General features: G+C 38.0%; 2 protein-coding genes across 3 annotated transcripts in view; both read right to left on the bottom strand.

Annotated features, from left to right (window-relative positions):
* The window catches only part of LOC119772423 (insulin-like growth factor 1 receptor), a 106,111-nt gene extending 103,368 nt beyond the window's left edge, over positions 1-2,743 (bottom strand). The window contains exon 1 of the mRNA XM_038268836.1: positions 1,605-2,743. Coding sequence (XP_038124764.1) covers positions 1,605-1,704 — 100 coding nt within the window. The 5' untranslated portion in view covers positions 1,705-2,743. The remainder of the gene's footprint in view (positions 1-1,604) is intronic.
* Positions 2,744-8,707: 5,964 nt separating this feature from the next.
* The window catches only part of LOC119772377 (high-affinity choline transporter 1-like), a 37,281-nt gene continuing 24,411 nt past the window's right edge, over positions 8,708-21,577 (bottom strand). The window contains exons 1-9 of one of the 2 annotated variants that reach the window (XM_038268757.1): positions 14,974-15,189; positions 13,834-14,021; positions 13,638-13,751; positions 13,202-13,357; positions 12,604-12,752; positions 11,169-11,315; positions 10,330-10,483; positions 10,026-10,243; positions 8,726-9,933 (exon numbers count right to left, since the gene is read on the bottom strand). In XM_038268757.1, the coding sequence (XP_038124685.1) occupies positions 9,415-9,933; positions 10,026-10,243; positions 10,330-10,483; positions 11,169-11,315; positions 12,604-12,752; positions 13,202-13,357; positions 13,638-13,751; positions 13,834-14,017 (1,641 nt within the window). In that variant the 5' untranslated portion in view covers positions 14,018-14,021; positions 14,974-15,189 and the 3' untranslated portion in view covers positions 8,726-9,414. Of the gene's footprint in view, positions 9,934-10,025; positions 10,244-10,329; positions 10,484-11,168; positions 11,316-12,603; positions 12,753-13,201; positions 13,358-13,637; positions 13,752-13,833; positions 14,022-14,973; positions 15,190-21,577 lie in introns of those variants that run through there. The other variant, XM_038268756.1, reaches the window with a different exon arrangement.

Genomic DNA, 21,577 nt, shown 5'->3' with positions numbered 1-21,577 from the left:
AAGCAAGGCAAAAACACAGAAGGGATACAGGAGAGGTAAGATAGGCATGGTGCATGATTAAAGTGAAGCGAAAATAAATAATGAAGAAAAGGAAGGAAAGTTACAATGAAGGAAAGAAAATTAGAAAGAAATGAAGAGAATAAAGGTAAATGAAACATCAAGGATTTACAAAGATACTTTATTATTTTGTTATTACGTATTTTGTTGGTAGGTTATCTCTATTTGATGTCTAACACATGGCAGACTATTCCAGCCTGCATAGAAACTCTCTGTGACGTAAAATTGTTTTAGCAATTTCTCTAAAATTGGCAGCCGCCTTACCTTAACAGATAAGGATGTTTTGTTTGTTTGGGATGGAGAAATGTGAACTTGTCAAAACAGAATTTTTATACGTTATACATTTTTTTTTATGGTAAATATCTTATTTACAGCTCCAAATATTTACAACAAAAACCTAATTTCCAGATTTTATCATCTTCTATTAATATATATATTCCCTAAAATTCTGTTCAAATGCTAAAGCCATGCAAATTATAACCGCCCTTAAAGAATTGTAACCCTGGAGCATAGATTAGATTTGATTTTGACATTTAAAAAAAATAGTTCTGTTCTGTAAAGCCCTTTGTTGTTGTATATGTAATTATTAATGTTTTATATTGTTAATGTATGTTGATTTTTTGCAATAAAAGAAATTGGGAGACCTTTATACAGAAAACATCAAACACATCTTAAGTTCTCAAGTACAGGGAAGAAATTAAAAGACTGAAATTAAAATTTGCCCTCAAAAATTGTCTTGGAAGAGGAAATTACATGGAAATTCCCACATGTGTGAATATTTTCCCCTTTAATTAACAGTGTTAAAAAAAATTCTGTAACAAAAATGTTTTTTTTTTTAACAAAATCAAGGATCTTGTATGTCTCCCAGACTGGGAGCCACCAACCCTCTCCTAAGCTTAATTAGCGCAGAGCGCATAAAGCCGAGGTGGAAAACAACAGGCGCTCTGAAGCTGCTCTATTTTAAGGATTCCATTGACTGGAGCACCAAAACAAACGGTTCAAAAGCTTCTCGACATTTTTTTTATTATTGTTAAATCAAGAATAATATTGACTTATTTTCCGACAGTGTAAGTGTGTGTTTTACTGGAATAAATCAAAGGATTGTCTTAATTATGCTGTTTTCGTGCGCTGCGACGCCACACTTCCAAATGCAAAATGGCCACATGGTGTAGTAACCTTCAGCTCTGCTCCCTGGATCCATCCCTCTGACTTCTGCGCGCTCAAAACAATGCGTCGGATGCTCCTGCTCCACCGGATCCCCTCCTCTTTTGGTTTAAATACCCAAGTATGGATGATCAAATAAAATAATGGGCGTACATAGATAGATTAGCAGTGTTCACCTACAGTTATTCAGAAACACATGGTCCAGATCTACCGTTTTTATAGCAGGCGCACGGCGGGGTTATGCTTGAACTCTAATTAAAATAACCCAGTAATTATCCCTATAGCACACCTACTGTTTACATATTAAGTTAATCACAAATATTATAAGTTCAAAGACATACTTACCTAAAACATAAACACAATGTGGAATAAACACTACTTACTCTCTCCATGGATAGGTCTTACGCAGATGGAAGAAACAAACAGCAGCAAACCCCAAAACAAGGTCAGGCAACCCATCGATGTTCCTGCTCCTACGTTCATTATTTTCCTTTCAAAAATACAAAAAAAATGAATATAAAAAGGCTCGTAGACGTCCACGCTTCACAAGAGAGCCTTTATATATGTATATTTAAAAAAATGATAAGAAAAACAAAGGTATGGTGAATGTCTGTAGCCAACAAGGCTACTCTTTGGCAGACTCCAAATGCTTTGTGAGGTTTTATTTTATGTAGTTGTGTAAAAAAAAAAAAAATACATGCGACTTAGGTGGGGAGGAATGGCGTTTTTGATCGAAAATAATCCCCAAAATGCAGCCTGTTATTTTTCGTGATCACTGCACACTTTGGCTGCTGGCGCGCACAGGCCAGTGATTTTCCTGGATAAATGATGGTAATCCCCATCTTCATTCTCCATCTCTTAAAAACAGCAGTGCGCCTCCAGTGTTTTAAGGCCTGGTTGTTGGCAATAATGATTATTTAAAAAAAATGCTTAGATTTAAATGTATATTTCCAGCAGATGTCTATTAAATTGTTCTCAAGAATCCACTCGTGAAAATGCTGAATGATGAAGAGGAGGATGAAAAAGAAAAAAAAACACGGACACATCCACAGGGGTGGTGGCTGAGAGGGGCTGAAAAATGAATGAACACCCCCCCTCCCCCCCTTCCTTCTTTGCCTATGCCATCCGGCAAGCACAGCCTAGAAGATCCAGGAGTGATTGCAGTACCAGCAGAGGTACCGGCTGGATTTAGTACTAAATTTCCCCTCAGCTCCTGTCGGACTGATCCCTGCTGGGTTTGCAACTCAGAGAAAATACCAGACTTGTGCCACGCAGGAGAATGGATCTTCAGCTACAGGACCTCGGCTTGGGTGGGAGGGAGAGAGAGAGCGTGGCCACGCAGTTGTCTTTTACGCGTGATTCCTCTGTTTTGCTCGTATTCCCCTCACCAACGTGGAGGAAAGTAAGAATAGAAATGATCCGATTGCGCGTAAAATCCAGGATGAAATGGTTCCGCTTCGTTCGTCCTCAGTTAGCGCAGACTGCTGCTGCTGCTGCTGCTGCTGCTGGTCTCAACCCCTCCGTGGGATCGCTGCTCCAGACAAGAGTCAGCATCTCCCACACTGAAAAACATAGCTCCACGGATAACACGGCAAGGAGCGGGCGGCAAAAACCGGAGTGGATTTTAGTCCAGGTCTCAGAGAGCGCAACACGCCAAAACGGAATATATACAGGTGTAAAAAATAATAATAATAATAATAAAGCATCACTTTTCGTCCCTCGTATTAGAAAATGAAACATATATATTTACATTAATTACACACATAGTGTAGTATGTCAAGCTGTTTGTTTAGTGTCTCAGAATAGTATATAGATATGTATATCTATATATATATATATCTATATATATATATATATATATATATATATAGATATATGTATATATATATATATATACCTGTATACAGAATATATATAATATATACATGTATAATATATATATAATATATATGGTAGTTGACTGAGTTTTCATTTTTAAATGCTTTTAAGTTGAAAGTCAAAGAATTTGAGGCAGCCTCAATGATCTGTAATTGTTTTACTTGACATGTTTTTTATGTAGGCTACCTGTCATTTAATTTAATGTGTCTCTATTTATTATTTAACTTTGCTGCTCTTGGCGAGGACTCCCTTAAAAAGGGGTTTAATCTCAATGGGATTTATATATATATATATATATATATATATATACACTCACCGGCCACTTTATTAGGTACACCTGTCCAACTGCTCGTTAACACTTAATTTCTAAGCAGCCAATCACATGGCGGCAACTCAGTGCATTTAGGCATGTAGACATGGTCAAGACAATCTCCTGCAGTTCAATCCGAGCATCAGTATGGGGAAGAAAGGTGATTTGAGTGACTTTGAACGTGGCATGATTGATGGTGCCAGAAGGGCTGGTCTGAGTATTTCAGAAACTGCTGATGTACTGGGATTTTCACGCACAACCATCTCTAGGGTTTACAGAGAATGGTCCGAAAAAGAAAAAACATCCAGTGAGCGGCAGTTCTGTGGGCGGAAATGCCTTGTTGATGCCAGAGGTCAGAGGAGAATAGCTAGACTGGTTCGAGCTGATAGAAGGGCAACAGTGACTCAAATAACCACCCGTTACAACCAAGGTGGGCAGAAGTGCATCTCTGAATGGACAGTACGTCGAACTTTGAGGCAGATTGGCTACAGCAGCAGAAGACCACACCGGGTGCCACTCCTTTCAGCTAAGAACAGAAAACTGAGGCTACAATTTGCACAAACTCATCGAAATTGGACAATAGAAGATTGGAAAAACGTTGCCTGGTCTGGTGAGTCTCGATTTCTGCTGCGACATTCGGATGGTAGGGTCAGAATTTGGCGTCTACAACATGAAAGCATGGATACATCCTGCCTTGTATCAACGGTTCAGGCTGGTGAGGGTGGTGTCATGGTGTGGGGAATATTTTCTTGGCACTCTTTAGGCCCCTTGGTACCAATTGAGCATCGTTGCAACGCCACAGCCTACCTGACTATTGTTGCTGACCATGTCCATCCCTTTATGACCACAATGTACCCAACTTCTGATGGCTACTTTCAGCAGGATAATGCGCCATGTCATAAAGCTGGAATCATCTCAGACTGGTTTCTTGAACATTACAATGAGTTCACTGTACTCAAATGGCCTCCACAGACACCAGATCTCAATCCAATAGAGCATCTTTGGGATGTGGTGGAACGGGAGATTCGCATCATGGATGTGCAGCCGACAAATCTGCGGCAACTGTGTGATGCCATCATGTCAATATGGACCAAACTCCCTGAGGAATGCTTCCAGCACCTTGTTGAATCTATGCCACCAAGAATTGAGGCAGTTCTGAAGGCAAAAGGGGGTCCAACCCGTTACTAGCATGGGGTACCTAATAAAATGGCCGGTGAGTGTATATATATATATATATATGATTCCTGGGTTTATAGAACCCTATTTATATATTTAGTATTTCAATTTGATATTTTTTCAAAAATAATTTGGGGCTGAAGCATGGTATAAATCTAATTTTATCACAGGCCCCAATTTGTTAACTGCATACATTCAGTTTACAATATTAACATTTGTTAAATTAAATGTATCTTTGTGTTGCTTTAAAAACGAGAACTTGATTTCCTTTCTGAGGTTTTATTCCTCCATTAGTTGTGTCCTTGATGCTATGTGAGAAACACAGACTGATTTAAAGTGAGGGAGAAATGTTGGGATCGTTTGTAGAAATGGTTGTCATACCACTTAGGGTGGGGCAGCTTTCATACACACACTCACCCCTAAAGTCATTTCGGAACCACTAATTAACCCAGCATGCATGTTTTTAGACAGATGGAGCCCCACACCCGCTACTGCCTGCGTAATTTATAGCAGAATACATGGAAAGACTTGGAAACTTCCGCTAACTTAGAGGAAGTTCGTTTAATCTGTAAACAAATGCTCTAACAAAGAGAGAACTGGTTTTATTTTATAAACAACAAAAACAAGGAACCCCAGGAATTTAGATTCTGTTCATACAGAAAAAAAAGCAGATAGAGGTCTGTTATTCTGAAAAACTTTAAAAAGGAGCAGAGGCTTTTATGATCTTCCATAGGGTTACTGTAAGGAAAATCTAAAGCAGTCTTTCAACTGTTGCCCTTGATGCAAGATCTGGAATTTTTTAAAGTGTAGGACTTGTTTTTGACTTTGTTTTCTTTTTCCTCCTGTCCCACTGAGCTCAAGTTAATAAGACCACCTGGTCAGAGGCTGTAAGATTTTATGTTATGGTTTAACAGCCCCTAAATCATACCAAAAACAAAACCCTTTCTGTAGTCCAGTCCACCACCTTTAGTTTAAATATGTAATCATTTTAGAGTTTGTAAACAGTGAAAGGTAATTTTCTATAATTATATGACAGAGTGTCTACATCTGCATTTATTTAGTTTAGAAAGCCATCAGTAGAATGCATAGGATGAAGCAAGTAGTAAAACTGGCCGGCAAAGAATGACCTGATCACACAAATATTATTATTAGTCACACACAAAAGCTTTAAGAAAATCTTAACTGTTCTTATCACTCACTTCATGGAAAATTTGAGCTCCTAGTGTTTAAAGATTCAGCCAGCCCACATCAAGGTCCAACAGAAGGAAAAACTCTTCCTTTATTTGGGACGTTTGTCTCCTTTCAGCTGCTCCCTTGATCAGGGGTCGCTGCACAGAGTCAATATGTCTTGCTCATGAACTATGCAAAGCTTTTCAGCCAGATAGGGAAATCATTTTAGTCCTGTGGTTTTAAAAGACTGATTTGGCTACTTTGGTAAAATGTTTATATTTTGGATAAAAGGCAAATTTCCCTATGGGCACATTAACAAAGTGATACTGCTGAGAGAAAACAAAGACAATATGTTTTACTTCTCTAGTCCAAGCAGGATTCATAAAACTGATTGATTGATTGATTGATTGATTGATTGATTGATTGATTGATTGATTGATTGATTGATTGATTGATTGATTGATTGATTGATTGATTGATTGACTTTATTGATCTCACATTGGAGACATTTACTCATTATATCAGCACAAATAGTCATAAAAAAGAAGAAGAAGGTGCCAAAGGAGGAAAAAGGTGCATGGGGCATTTACAGTATATACAGAGCATCCACATATCAGATGACAGCTTAAGTCTCTTATTTAGCTGGGTTATTATACAGGGTTATTTGTACAGGGTATTTACATAGGTATTTATATAGATGGATATTATATATATATATATATATATATATATATATATATATATATATATATATATATATATATATATATATATATATATATATATATATATATATATATATATATATATATATGTATATATATATATATATATATATATATATATGTATATATATATATATATATATATATATATATATATATATATGTATATATATATATATATATATATATATATATATATATATATATATATATATATATATATATATATATAGCTATTGGACTGGGTATCAAATATAATGATACAGGTTATTGCACAGCTGTTATTGGTATTAAATAGTAATTGCACAGGGTAAAACAGAGTAATTGCACAGGGTGAACATCTAGGCAAGTTTTCACATTTTGCTGTAGCTTCTAGCAGTTTCTTTTGATCCATATTTAATAATTACTATCCTAATTTTTCCTTTTATCCAAATATCTTGCTACCGAATATGAATGATTTTGCTACCATGTAAAGCAAATCATTGAGCACAGGGAGAGATATTCTAACTCTCTCTAACCTTGTTATTGACTCTGGTCTTTTTGTGAAAAGTAGACCTCCTTTCCTTTGTAAGCTGTCTGACTGTACATCTACAGGATGATGTGCTGGGTCAAAGAAACAATTTAAAGCGAGTATTACGAGCTGTAATTCTAAATTGCAAATAAAACTCTTTGAAACTATTTCCAGTAGTAATGCCCTTAGATTATATCAGTCATGAATATGTTTCTTGCTTTAAAAAGTCAGATTAGTATCAAGATTAACATTTCCAGCTGTTTGAAAAGATGAAGTAGCGTTTAAAATTAGATTGACTAATAAACAAATATTGTGTTGTAAGCATTTTTCTTTTTAACAATCTAATTGAAATTGTTTATTCTTTAAACAAGTTTAGTTAACATAAATGTTTAATTCATCCTCATGTCAGCATATGTTTACAATTTGGACTTTCTAAAATGATATTTAAGTCAATACAATTATTAATAAACCTCTTAAGCTGTGGTGGAGAGCAACATTAGATTGCATCACTTACAGTAAACTGGACACTTAATTAAGGGAAATTTAAATACACTTGATCAGGTATTTTTTCAGTTTTTAATTATTTATAATCTTCCCTAAAAATTTAATATCATTAGATTTTAATATCACCTGCTCCCAGTAAAACATTATCAGAATAAAGGAACAAAATTATGTTCATATAAAACTTTAAGTAGATATAATGCTGTTTAGTAAAGGTGAGATAAAAAAGGAGCAGTGAGGAACATTCTTAATATCTTTCCACTCATTGCTTGATTGCAAATGCATTGGTTTTAATCAGCAGTGCTTTTCAATAAAAAGTTAAAGATCACAATTTGTTCTTAATAAACTTAGTCATGGGTAGTAAGATGAAATCTACTCAGGATTATATAAATACAGAAAGTATTATTTAATGGATCCAACTAGATGTAAAACTTAATATTGATTACCTTAGTCTTTGTATAGATTTCATATAGCAAATAATCCACGTCAGTTGAAAAGATTGAAAAACGTAAAAGAGTACGGGTAAAATATTGCATTATTTAGCACAAACAATTTTATTATTGTATAATTCTTTCTCCAAATAATAAAATAAAAAATGCTTTAAGTCAAATGAAAGGGGAAAATTAAAAACTTCAATCTAAAACCGACCTGATGTGGTTAGAATTGTTTTAATCTTAAATCCAAAGCAGCTACATAAAAGTTCAAGCTGCAAACATTGCTTAGAGACCTGAGGGAAAACCTGGCATGGAGCTTCAGCAGACTGGGGGCGGACAGCTCTGCCTTTATCTCTCATTTATTCTGCTGCACCAGCAGAGGAGACAGTGCGCTCTGCTTATTCTGTTGCCTTCAACCTCATGACACGTTCCAGCAATGTGGGGAAAAAAATCAATTAAACAGCACTTTTCTCGTATCTTTATTATGCTGAGTGTCATCTTACTTGATGATTCAACAAAAAAAATGTATTCTATTCAAAGAAAATGTTTCTTAGAAACTCTACTATTCCCACAAGCATTGCACACCATGGAGGAACCTGTAAAATATAGGGGTATACATTATAGCTTAACGATTTAATTAGTATAAATAATTCAAACTCAGATAAAAACCTTGAGAATAAACTTTAGAAAATGATTGTTTGAATTAAGGGCTCTCTTGAAAGTCTCTTGAAAGTCTCTTGAAAACACAAATTTTACTAAAAAGAGAGTCATTATAAAGAAATCGATTCTCAAACTTTTATTTCTGTATATATATTTTTTATTATTTTTTACCAACAGTCTTTAACAACAACAGATAAAACCCGGTCACCATTCCCATTTGTTTTGACAACTCTGCCCTCCGTTGCTCCAACAGACACATTACAGATAAACTGGGGGATGAGGAGGTAGGGCGTCCTAACAGTGCATGTGTCTATAAGTCATCTAAGCAGACTATTTCACTTAGATTCCCCTGTCTATATATAATTATATCCATACTAATTTATTGTCTTTATTGCACTTTCATTTAACTCGCTTGAAATGACCTAAGTGAAACAATATGAAACAAAGTTAACTTTAATACTGAGAGGATTTGATGAAGGTGAAAAACAAAAACTCTCCGGTGCTTAGAACTGTGGTAGAATGGCTTGACCATTGACAGCTGTTAAATGAGTTCTGCTGTTTCACATGTAAGTACTATTTGTCCTCCACATAAAATCAAGACAAAACAATGTGAAGCTTGTTATTGCATCAGGAAGTGATCAGAAGAAGTTCAAGAACATGAAGTCTTAAGGAAGGCACAACAAACCAGAAACTTATCACCCAGCCTCTATGTGGCTGTAACAGATTTCTTAAAAAACAAAATAAAAAAACAAAACAATGTTACTACAGTAATGGAGCTGCCTTGGCAAACTACAAAAACTGCTGGTCGTATACTGCATGTCTGGAAATTCAGAATTTTGTGTTGAAAACTTGGTTCATTTCTTCGCAAGGATCATTTTCTCTGTCCTGCTCCTCGGTATCATTCTTCTCTTTAAAAACCTGCAGAAAGTCCCACGACTCTGGAACAAGTTGACGATTGTAGATCAGGTCCAGCAGCCATGACACTGCTACAATACTTATTAAAGATGATAACATGGCGACAGTTCTGTAAGGAAAGTACTGTATGATCCAATTATTCTCCTCCCTCCATCCAGGGTACAGGAGCAGAGGAGGGATCATTAGTATGGGTTCACCACTCAGTACCCGGAGCAACAAGCCCACCACGAAGCCACTAATAGCTCCATATGTGTTTGCACGTTGGAAGTGCAGAACACAGACCAGCTGTGGGAAAATCACACAGTAGAGGAGATCTCCGCTTAGGATCCAGAGAGCTGCTACACTGTCATCCCCAAAGGCCAAACCCATTCCAGCCAGACCTACAACCAGCACACAAATGCGGATCACCCACTGCAGTTCCCTCTCTGAGGCCTGCACGCAATGAAAAAAACAGAAAAAACAAAAAGCAGATAATAAGAACAGTGTCTCTATTTAGGGAAGGATCAAACTATGCTTCCACACACCTTTTTCCTCAAAATTTTCTTGTATATGTTTTGTGTAAACATAGATGCTGATGAAAGCAGCACAGAGTCCATGGAGGACATAACAGCTGCAGCCACAGAACCAATGCCTAACACTGCCACCCAGGTGGGTGTGAGGTGCTGCAGAGCCAGAGGCAGGATCTTCCCTGCATCTCCTCGTTCAAACGGAGGAGGGAGACCGTAATCAGTCTGGTTCCAGTCTTAGAGAAAAGGAGAAGATAATACAATATTTAAAAAAAGTTAAATGGGAAATAAACTTTTCTGATGTTTTGGTGTGAGAGAATACCTGCAGCACCAGCCATGACTCCAATGACAACTGAGGGGATTCCCATGATAAAAACTGTCACAGCAGCAGCGAAACAGGTGATCTGTGCCTGAGCAGAGGAGGATGCGGAGAGGATCCTTTGGTATAAAGCTTGATAGGACAGTCCCCCTAAAGCCTGAAATGCCAGAAAAACAGATTAGTTAGATTACTTTTCAATTATCTCACAGAGCTTTTCTCGAGAGAATGTTGTCACACAGAACTATATCTAAAAATATAAAGAACGTCTTTTTAATGTGGCAATTTAAATCTATGGTACTCTTTACGTACCTTTTTTCTTTTGCTTTTCTTTTTTTTTTTGCATCACAGCCAAGTTTATTAAATTGGCATTTCTATTTCAAAATAAGTTGTCCAATTTGATTACTATGAGCATCATTTTTACAAGCAAAAGACACTATTGCTGTAGTTTGATTACATGCTGCCATCTAGTGTAGGCATTATTTATGGCAGTGCCACACATTTAAAACAGCGGAAAAAAGGATTAATTTACATGCTTGAATTCCAAATTTGTCACAGATAAAAACACATACAAACATTTGGGAGTTCTTTATTTCTCACTAATTGTTGTCTGTCATATCTTATATTGTTCAAAACCTTTTGGAAATCCAATGATATTCTCTACATCAAAGTACTTCACATAATCCAAAAAAGTAAACTAAGCCTACTGTATAGGTTGATCTTTGTTGAAATCTGAGTCTGAGGCTTCCTCAGCTATGGAGGTACAGATAAACACAATGGAAACTGGTTGCTCATATACAGACTTGGAAAATAATTTTTCTGTTTGATTATAAGTTTGTTTTTACCAGCAGCAGCATCTCATCGACCCACTTTCCTGCGTCTGCCATTTCTAGGTGTCCGATCCATTCATGTTTATTTGTATGGTTGAGTGGAAGTGTTTGTGAAATAGAGGTAACTGCTGGACTAAGCAGGGTAAACGGGACAGAGATCCACTAAAAGGGGAGAAAAAAAAGAGATTGTGTTAGCTTTTAGGTAAAATTTCCAACATTTCCAGAGTAGTGCACATCTCTTTGAGTTCTATATTACTTACACCTATTTCCAAATCCTACTCTTTCTATATTCCATAATTAGTGATCCAGATATATATTTTCATCTTAATCCATTTTGTTTTACTTCATTTCCACAGATTTTGGAGAAGGATGTGGTCAACTACTAATGAATCAAATATTAATTGTATCCATTAAAAATTTGATTTTATCCTCAATTCCATTTGGTGGTCTAGAGACAAAATCACAAATTGTAGTTGGAGTGGTTTTATAGATAAAAAAATTATAATTTTACACATTATACCTTAATATATGTGTTCCAAAATTATCAAACATGAATGCCTCTAGCACATGTTTAGACTGGATCTAATCATTCCCTGTAAACAAAGCAAGATGTAAAAATTCCATCCAATATCCCTCAATGTGTTTGCAGTGGGGGGTACTGGAGTCTATCCCAGCAGTCAACAGGCAAGTTACACCCTGAATGGTCTGGTCCACCTGTCCATCGCAGGGCCACACAGAGACACTCACACTGCCTTCTAAGTGGAATTTGGAATGTCCAATCAACCTAACATGTAGGTTTTTGGACTGTTGGAGGAAGCCGGGGAACCCAGAGAAAGCGCATGTAAACAGGGGGATCATGCAAACTCCACACAGAAAGGTCCAGGTACTCCCGGGACTCGAACCCAGAACCCTCTTCCTGTGAGGCAATGATGTTAATGTTAATCATCACACCACCATGCTGCCCTGGTAAAAAAAAAAAAAGTCACTGCATTACATTTTAATATGTAGTACAGGTGTTCCTCAGGGCTCTGTTCTTAGCCAATCTTTTCTTTCATATATTTTGTACAATAGCATTTTTGAATCCTAGGAGAAAATTCAAAGGTGTAAGTTGGCAAAGTAAGCTGCATGACCATAATTGTACAGTTTGAAAATTTTATGTTGCCCAGTATAGGGAGAACAATTTGTGAAGTGAAAATGAGTTGCAGAATATTGCTGATTTTAAAGTTAAACTGAAAAAGATACATCATTAATAGCCACCATATGTTATTTTATTTGATTGCACATCAGTTTATATTTAATGGCAATATTCTTATCTGTCGGATTTTAAAGGTCTCAGCAGGGAGAGATATTGCATTTGGCTTAAGTTGCAAACAAATATGTTTATGGCCTTTTTAAAAATTACCTGTACAAAATAAATCATTAAAAATAAACATGTGCTTTGATTTCTTACCAGGCTAACAAAAATAAAACAAAGCTGGAAAATATCAGTGTATGCAACTGAGTAAAGGCCTCCAAGAAATGTGTAGATGATGGAGACAGCTGCTGAGATGATGATAGAGATGGTGGATGATATCCCAAGAATTATGCTCATAGTTCCACCTAAAAAACAAAAACAAGACATTACAAAATATTCAGAGAGATTGTATTGTTTATAATTTCTTAATATTTTCTAAATTAAATATGGATGGTCCTTTTTATAATCATTAATTTTTCACTAAACTAGAACATTCATCGGATTAAAATCGATTTGTCGGATTAAAAGTGCCTTTAAAAGTGCCTTTAAAAAAAAAAACAATGTTTAATCTGATGTAATATCCTGATCTTAAATATTGTGTTTCTATTACCTGTAACTAACATGGCAACTAAAAGAAAATAAGGCTTAAAAAGCTTCAGTCTGTTATTCATTTTTTAAATATTCTCCACTTCACAATTTACTGGATCCATCTGAGTACAATACAGTTTTCAATAAAAACTATCACTATTTTAAGCAACTTATGCAAGAAATATTGATTATTATAACATGAAAATGGAGAAAATTAGTTATTTACCAAGAGCAGCAAGGATGCAGGCAACCCATAATATGTCACTGACCAAAGCAGGAAGCATGATTACTGCCGTAAATATGCTGCCATAACGAATCTGAAACGGGTCCAACATGGTCACATAACACATTGACCTCATTGGTTTTGCAAAAAATAGTCCACCTTAAACAGAAAGCACAAACAATCAATTTCATGTAGTCAACAAAGCCTAACTCATAATATCCATCAGGGAGCAAGTTAGATTTTAAAGGATTCCTATTGTTTTTAAATATCTACAGAAACTAGCTGGTTAACAGTTTGAAAGGGAAACTGCTCACTGCACTAACATATTTTCTGCTTTTTAGGTTGTAAAAGAAGAACACTTTTCACCAGTTCTTCTATATAAAACAATAACCAGTGGCTTGATATACAGACAGAAGGCTGGCTTGCTTTGTCTACTTACCCAACAAAAAATTCATTGCAAATGAAGGGGGGCCCACAGCCCAGACAAGGCCTTGGCTGGGAGAATAAACAACCTCAGCAGTTCCCATAATATAAGCTCCACCAACCCATGTTGCTTAAAGCAAAACACAGAAAAGAATAGAATTAAGAAAGTACAGGCAACAATTATTATTTTCAAATAAAAAATGAAAGACTACCTGTCATGGTAAACATCCCAACCAGAACACTGATGTTGCGGCCACCAACAATGGCAATCTCGCTCTTTGGGCCTGTGCATTTCTTCTCAACATGCCTGGCTTTACGCGATCCCCATACTCCAATTGCCAGGATAAGAATATAAAAAACGATCACAGACACCAGTCCAGGGACATCCACTGCCATGATCCTTTTAGTTAAAAGAAAAATATGGATTATTTGATCTGACATTGAAGTAACTCCAGTCATTTCTAGTGGTTGTATAACAGGGGGTGGCCTCTAAAAGAGAGGTTCACCTGATGCATGTTAATCCAAACCCTTCAAAACAGTATGGGCAGATATGAGAAAGTTCTTGCATCTCACAGAATGCATTTGAAAAATAAGCTCTGATTTGAATTTTGATTGTTTTTCCAAACTTTTTTGTATTACAGTCAAATTGAAGTTGGATAAGTTATCTCCAAATGCATGATCCCTAATAATTCATGACAAACAACTTATATCTCTTATTGATATTATCATCAAGTCTGTAAACAATACAAAAGTAATGAAGGGTAAACAATAAAGTAATTCTAATTTCAACATTCTGGAAAATTACTGCCTAGTGAAGACAATGTCCTCATCGGATAACAGCTGTTTTAGCAAAACTACTGTTATCCACATGCTCCCACAGGGCATTGAATGTTTCCCTTTGCCCACAGCAAATGTTGACATGTTGAACAAACGCTTATGAACCCTTGAGGACCCTGCAGATAGTCCAGTGTTCAGCTGTCAGGACGAAAACTTCACAGCTCCTCCTGAATCTGAGGTTCAACAATCAGCCAGAATCCCTTCCCCATCCTCAGGGCATTGGCTTTCCTCGGAGACTGAGAAGTGTGATCTCCCTACAGTTAAACAAAGTAGTACCCTGGCCAGCCAGACTGAATTACATTGGGCATAAGAAATCACAGAGTGGGAGGTTTGCCCATAATGCAAAAGCGCTTTTCTGAAACCATAACAGTCAAGATTGCAGATGCAACAGTGCAATATTTAAATTATATCCTTTATTATGTCCTGAAAGAGCCAATAAAAATTTAAACAACTAGCTACTCTAAGAGATAAAAAAAAAAAAATAAATAAATAAAATCAAACACATCTGTAGTTACCCTTTTGGTTCTAAAACGTTTCTGTTGACTCTGTTAGTCCAGCCTTTGAAATCGGTCTATATCCGTTTCTTTCCAGAGTGATATATCTTGTATACAGCGAAAGTTAGTCTGTCAGGCCAAGCTAAAAAAAACACCCTCTTGAAGGGGAACCACAACCCCCAGTCTGCCAGTCATGGGGCGCTAACCCAACTGCCATGCAGTAGGAAAAATGACAGTCCAGCAACATCTAAAGACCCAAGATACTCAGGACGGATCTCACAATGTAGCAAAAAAAAAAAAAAAAAAAGTATAGACTGAAAAACAATCCAAACGATTTATTCTGCACAAAACCACCCCTGACAGTAGTAAAGCACTTGGACCACTGTCTGGTGAATGATTCTGAGTTGATTTGGCCAAAAGCTTTCAATCGTTATCCTAAAAGACCCAGGGGTGGACACTGGGTCAATGGTTTAAGGAGCAGTTTTAAGACAGATTAATTAAAACAGCACTGGGTTGTTCATTAATAGCCTTCTCTGTCTTCATCTACAGCAATGAACTGAGACTCTGGCTGAAGACTCCATAAGCTAAGATACTGTAGTATGTTTTGCATATGGATCATCATGTCTTGAAGACTGTGTCTAAGTAATATTCACCCAGCCTCAAGCACAATGGTAGACTTTATACACAGTAGACTTTGGACCAAATGAGTGGTCTATCTGGTGAGATGTGATTCCATTGTGAATTTAAGTACAACTTTCTGACGACTGAGAAGCGGGGATCCAGTATTAAAGGGACACTATGCAACATTTTTCAGTTAATTAATGTGTTCCATAACGTTTTGGATGATTAAATGAGTCATTTCAGGTTGAACAAAGGTATTCTCGGCCGCCCTGGTGGTCTGTGGGGGAAATACTGCACTTGCAACTGCAGGAGCACCGACCCGCACCCACAGGCTCAGAAGTCTCGTGAGAGTCAGTCTTGCTTTACGGCGAGAACTGCTACACGCCCCCAGTTAAAAGCATTCTCGTTGCTAGCACAGTGGCGATCTTTGTGCAGTTATGCCACGTTCACGCAGCAAAAGCAGCAAAATCGCGTCTGCTGCTTCCTTTTTGCTGCTTGTACCAGTTAGTTCTGACGCGTGGCTGAAGCAGCTTTGCTGCTCCGGCTGTGTCTGAGGCGCGTTGGGCGGAGCTTCACTATCCTTTCTCTGCCTTGCAGCTATATTTGCTGTGATCAGTGGGAATAAAGTAGTTTTAATGTGTTTAAGTGAGAAAATACACCTGAAAACGTAATCAGTGCAGTCAGTTCATTCAGATTATTATCCTGCCTTCAATATTTTTTCTGTCGGAGCCGCTCAGACCCCCACATACCAGCGGGGCGCCAACAGTATGGATCCCTTCATCAGCAGCGGTTCACCGGTAGGTGTTTTTCATCTAAATAATCCAAACTGCATATTCTGCCGGCAGATTTCTGCATTTTAAGTTAATTTAGGCGTCAATAAACTGTTTAAGAGGAGAGATCATCAGCGCTGTGTCTCTCTCCCTGCGTTAAACACACCCGACGCGCTGCTTCAGCTGCTCAGACGTGCTGCGCCTGGTGCTCAAAACGCGCCGCGGGACCTTTTGCTGCGCCTTGACGCGCGTCAACCATTGACTTTGCATGTAAACTCGCTGCTTCTGTCGCGCCAGCTACGTCCAGTGTGAACGCAGCATTAGTCATTCGCTGCTAAGCTCAAAACAACCGCGCCTGGCTTGACGGAGAAACCAGGAGAACAGCTGTGCATATTTACGACAGTGCACTTTTACTTTCGCCCTCTGGAGGGAGCCTCACTGGAAAATCAACACCGGTTGCATAGTGTACCTTTAAAATCAGGATAGAGTGTGGGATTACTCAAAAGGGTCTTAAAACAGATCTGCAGTTCTAGAGTAGCACTGACTAGGGCATGTAAGACAGCAATTTCTGCAGGAGAGACACACAGGTTAGTGACCCGATTATGAAGATGCGAGTCACTAACATGGTTTAACAGTTCAGTCCGAGCCCAGAGAACGACATAGACAACAGCCAATCGGATGACAAGTAAAAGCCTCCCCTTTTGTCATTACACTGTCACAAGTACAGAGCAACAACATTAACTCTCTGCATTTAATCCATCCCCTTGGGGAGCAGTGTGGGGTTAAGGGTCTTTGTTCAGGGAGTCAGAGTGGCATACTGAGGGAGTGGGGCTTGAACTCATAACCTCTGGATTCTAAACGCAATTGCCTAAGCACTAGGTTGCCACTCCCCACAAGAAAGAAGGTTGCTGGATTCAGAGTACTAGGGTTGGGAATTGAAAAGATTTTCACGATTCCGATTCCCTTTTCGATTCTATGAAACGATTAGATTCTTTATCGATTCTTTTTTCGATTCCAATTTGGGGGAAAAAGGAGAACAAACAGTTTGATTATCAGAATCAACTTTGTTTACTTAACTATTGCACAATCTTACAAACTCAACAAGATCAAGATGTCCACAGGAAATGTGAAACTGGAGTAACATCTGTGTTTAAATTAAAAATGAATACAAGAACAAACTTAATAACCAACAATGTCTAATAACAAATGATGGGATAATAACCTATTTTAAATAACAAAAAATACTAATTATAAAACAGTAGTAGGGAAAATTAACAGTTCTTTTGCAGAAAGATGAGCATATCTGCTTTTTCTGGAAGGATACAGGATCTTTCAGGGCTTATGGTGTCTCCAGCCGTGGAGAACACCCTCTCAGATGGGGTGCAGGAAGCCTGCACACAGAGGTAGTTTTCAGCCAGTCCAGATAGCAAGGGCAGCGTATCTTGCTTGTTCCACCACCACAGTGGCGCTATCCCTGCAGGGGATGGAGGGCAAGCTTTTATAGAGCTGGATTTCCTGATCTACCCTCTGGGCTAAGGAAAGACGGGGCTTTGATTAAAAAAGTGACCGCAGCTCGCTGTCTTCCTCCTCGAATAGTTATTTCCAAATTGCGTAACTTGCGTAACTTGCGTAACTTACGTAACGTACGTAAAAAAACGTGACGTAAGTCGTGCTCCCCAGAGCCGGCGCTCTAGGCTCTGGTGCTGCGGGAATCGAAAAAAGAATCGTTCAGCGAGCTGCCAAACGATGCCATGGAATCGGAAAATACGGAACCGGTTCTGAACAGGAACCGGTTTTCGATTCCCATCCCTACAGAGTACAAAGTATTAACCATTACACCATAGAACCCCTTAAGCCACAGAGCCCCAGATGCTGAATCCTTCAAGACTGCAGAATAAGCATTAGTCCAAAAACTCAGTGGTTGAGATTCTTTACAAAAAAAAAAAAAAAAAAAAAAAAAAAATATATATATATATATATATATATATATATATATATATATATACCACCATATCACATAATTCATGTGTGCCTCCAAAACCTATAGAGATTTTTTATCCCACATCTGCAACAGAAGGCATTTAAAATTTGCATTGCATTCCACATGGGCTTGGGTAAATGCCACCGAAAAATGTATCAAAATCCAGAATGCTTACTCACTAGGAAGGTAGCCAAATTGCAACTGAAAGCACATTAAACAAATGTGATCCTCAGCTCATACAGTGTGGAAGGTGGGAAAAAAAAAAAAAAAAAAATATATATATATATATATATATATATATATATATATATATATATATATATATATATATATATATTAGTGCTGTCAATCGATTACATTTTTTAATCGCGATTAATCGCATCAATGCCTGAGTTAACTCGCGATTAATCGCATTTTAATCGCACATTTTTTTCCTGATTGAAAATCATTTAAATACTCTCGATGACATACAAAAAAATACATACAGGCTAGGTTTGTGCCAATGTTCTTTTTTTAAAATGAAAACAGGTCACAGATACTGATTTATGCCATAGAAACATATGGCAAGAAGATGGGGAGGCATGTAGCAAAAAATAACAAATATGTAGGCAAAAAAAAGGCCCTGAAAACAGGCTGATGTAAAAGACAGTCTTTACAGTTAATACAGTCTTTTGAACAAAGACAAGCATTTTACCCTACTGCTATAAAATTTAGTAGAGTTAACATTAGATGTTAATTAACCAAGGTAATAATGAACAATTTTCAATCAATACATCAAAATCAATAGACCGACATCACTAGATGAAGGTAGTCTATGCTCTCTAGAAAGTTACTTTTCAGCCTCTTAACAAAAATGAGAACACACACACACCCACTCACCCACACACAGACACACCCACCCACACACACACACACGCGATACCGACCTGTTGCGTACACAGACGGCAAGAGTGCTGCTACGAGATTCCATTTCACCTCAGTAATCAGTTTTCTCAGCGTATTTCAGGTTGCTACTACACTCAACTTGTTTGTTGGTGGTGGGGCTTAAAGAAAAGGCACTAGCGTCACCCAGTGTATGAGCGTCTTTTTCCCTTGAGGAGCTCCGCTCTAGAAGCCTATGAGAAATGCATAGACTGGGGGAAAATAGCCCCGCCTTCCCGCAGGCTGCAGCGGGATGTACTTGGAAAAATTGTACCATAAAACCACATAGCGTTAATCTCACGTTAAAAAAATTATCGCCGTTAAAATGGCCTCGCGTTAACGCGTTAATAACGCGATAATTTTGACAGCACTAATATATATATATATATATATATTAGTGCTGTCAATCGATTACATTTTTTTAATCGCGATTAATCGCATCAATGCCTGAGTTAGCTCGCGATTAATCGCATTTTAATCGCAAATTTTTTTTCTGATTGAAAATCATTTAAATACTCTCGATGACATACAAAAAATACATACAGGCTAGGTTTGTGCCAATGTTCTTTTTTTAAAATGAAAACAGGTCACAGACACTGATTTATGCCATAGAAACATATGGCAAGAAGATGGGGAGGCATGTAGCAAAAAATAACAAATATGTAGCCAAAAAAAGGCCCTGAAAACAGGCTGATGTCTTTACAGTTAATACAGTCTTTTGAACAAAGTCAAGCATTTTACCCTACTGCTATAAAATGTAGTACAGTTAACATTAGATGTTAATTAACCAAGATAATAATGAACAATTTTCAATCAATACATCAAAATCAATAGACCGACATCACTAGATGGAGGAAGTCTATGCTCTAGAAAGTTACTTTTCAGCCTCTTAACAAAAATGAGAATACACACCCACCCACCCACACACAGACACACCCCCACACACACACACACACGATACTGACCTGTGGCGTACACAGACAGCAAGAGTGCCGTAGCAGATTCCATTTCACCTCAGTAATTAGTTTTCTCAGCGTATTTCAGGTTGCTACTAGTTACCAGACACTCAACTTGTTTGTTGGTGGTGGGGCTTAAAGAAAAGGCACTAGTGTCACCCAGTGTATGAGCGTCTTTTTTCCTTGAGGAGCTCCGCTCTCGAAGCCTATGGAAAATGCATAGACTGGGGGAAAATAGCCCCGCCTTCCCGCAGGCTGAAGCGGGATGTACTTGGAAAATTGTACCATAAAACCACATAGCGTTAATCTCACGTTAAAAAAATTATCGCCGTTAAAATGGCCTCGCGTTAACGCGTTAATAACGCGATAATTTTGACAGCACTAATATATATATATATATATATACACTACTCAAAAAACTTCTGGGATATTGATTTGGTCAGTTAAGTAGCACAGGGGGTTGTTAATCAGTTTCAGCTGCTTTGATGTTAATGAAATTAATAACAGGTGCACTAGAAGGGCAACAACAAGACAGCCATCAAAACAGGAATGGCTTTACAGGTGGAGGCCACTGACATTTTTTCCCCTCCTCATCTTTTTTGACTCTTTTTCATCAGTTTTGGATTTGGCTAGGGTCACTGTCACTACTGTTAGCATGAGGTGCTACCTGGACCCCGGAGGTTGCACAGCCAGTCCAACTCCTCCAGGATGGCACATCAATATGTGCCATTGCCAGAGGGCACAGAGGAGACTCCCTCAAGCCCCAGGGCTTGAACCGTCAATCCTTCAATTTCAGGGCAAACTCCTACATCCGACGCCACTGTTGCCCCGACATGCCCCAACATTGTGGGAGTGAGAATATAAGACTAAAAATGTCCCCAAGAGAGAATTATGAATACAGAAATGTATTGTCATAACATAGGATAGATGGACCCAGTATTCAAGGCGAGACAGCCAGCAGGAAGGTTAAAAACGTTTATTAAAACAAAAACAGAACAGAAACGCGCCGCTGTGGAACTGCAACCGCAGCGACTGCAGGTGCGGTGCGCAACCCATCACTGATTCTGCAGAGGGAAACACAGTTAAGTGACCAAAATCATCTGAACAGAAGATAATAAGAGTGAGTCACTTACCTGGTTCAACTGTTCAGTCCACTCACGAACGGACAGATCCGGGTTCCAGGAATCCAAACAGAGCACAAAGGCAGGTTAAGAGTCCCATGTGTCGAGCATCTAGCTTAGACAGAAACGCACCTTGGAGGATAGGTTCAAAGTCCTGTTCATCGAGCATCCAGCTCAGACAGAAACGCACCTTGGAGGACAGGTTCAAGGTCCTGTGCGTTAAGCATCCAGCTCAGACAGAAACGCACCTTGGAG

This window comes from Cyprinodon tularosa, unplaced genomic scaffold, assembly GCF_016077235.1.
Source record: "Cyprinodon tularosa strain WSP-4 unplaced genomic scaffold, ASM1607723v1 ctg71, whole genome shotgun sequence".
NCBI lineage: Eukaryota > Metazoa > Chordata > Actinopteri > Cyprinodontiformes > Cyprinodontidae > Cyprinodon > Cyprinodon tularosa.
This window is presented reverse-complemented; position numbering and strand designations above follow the sequence as displayed.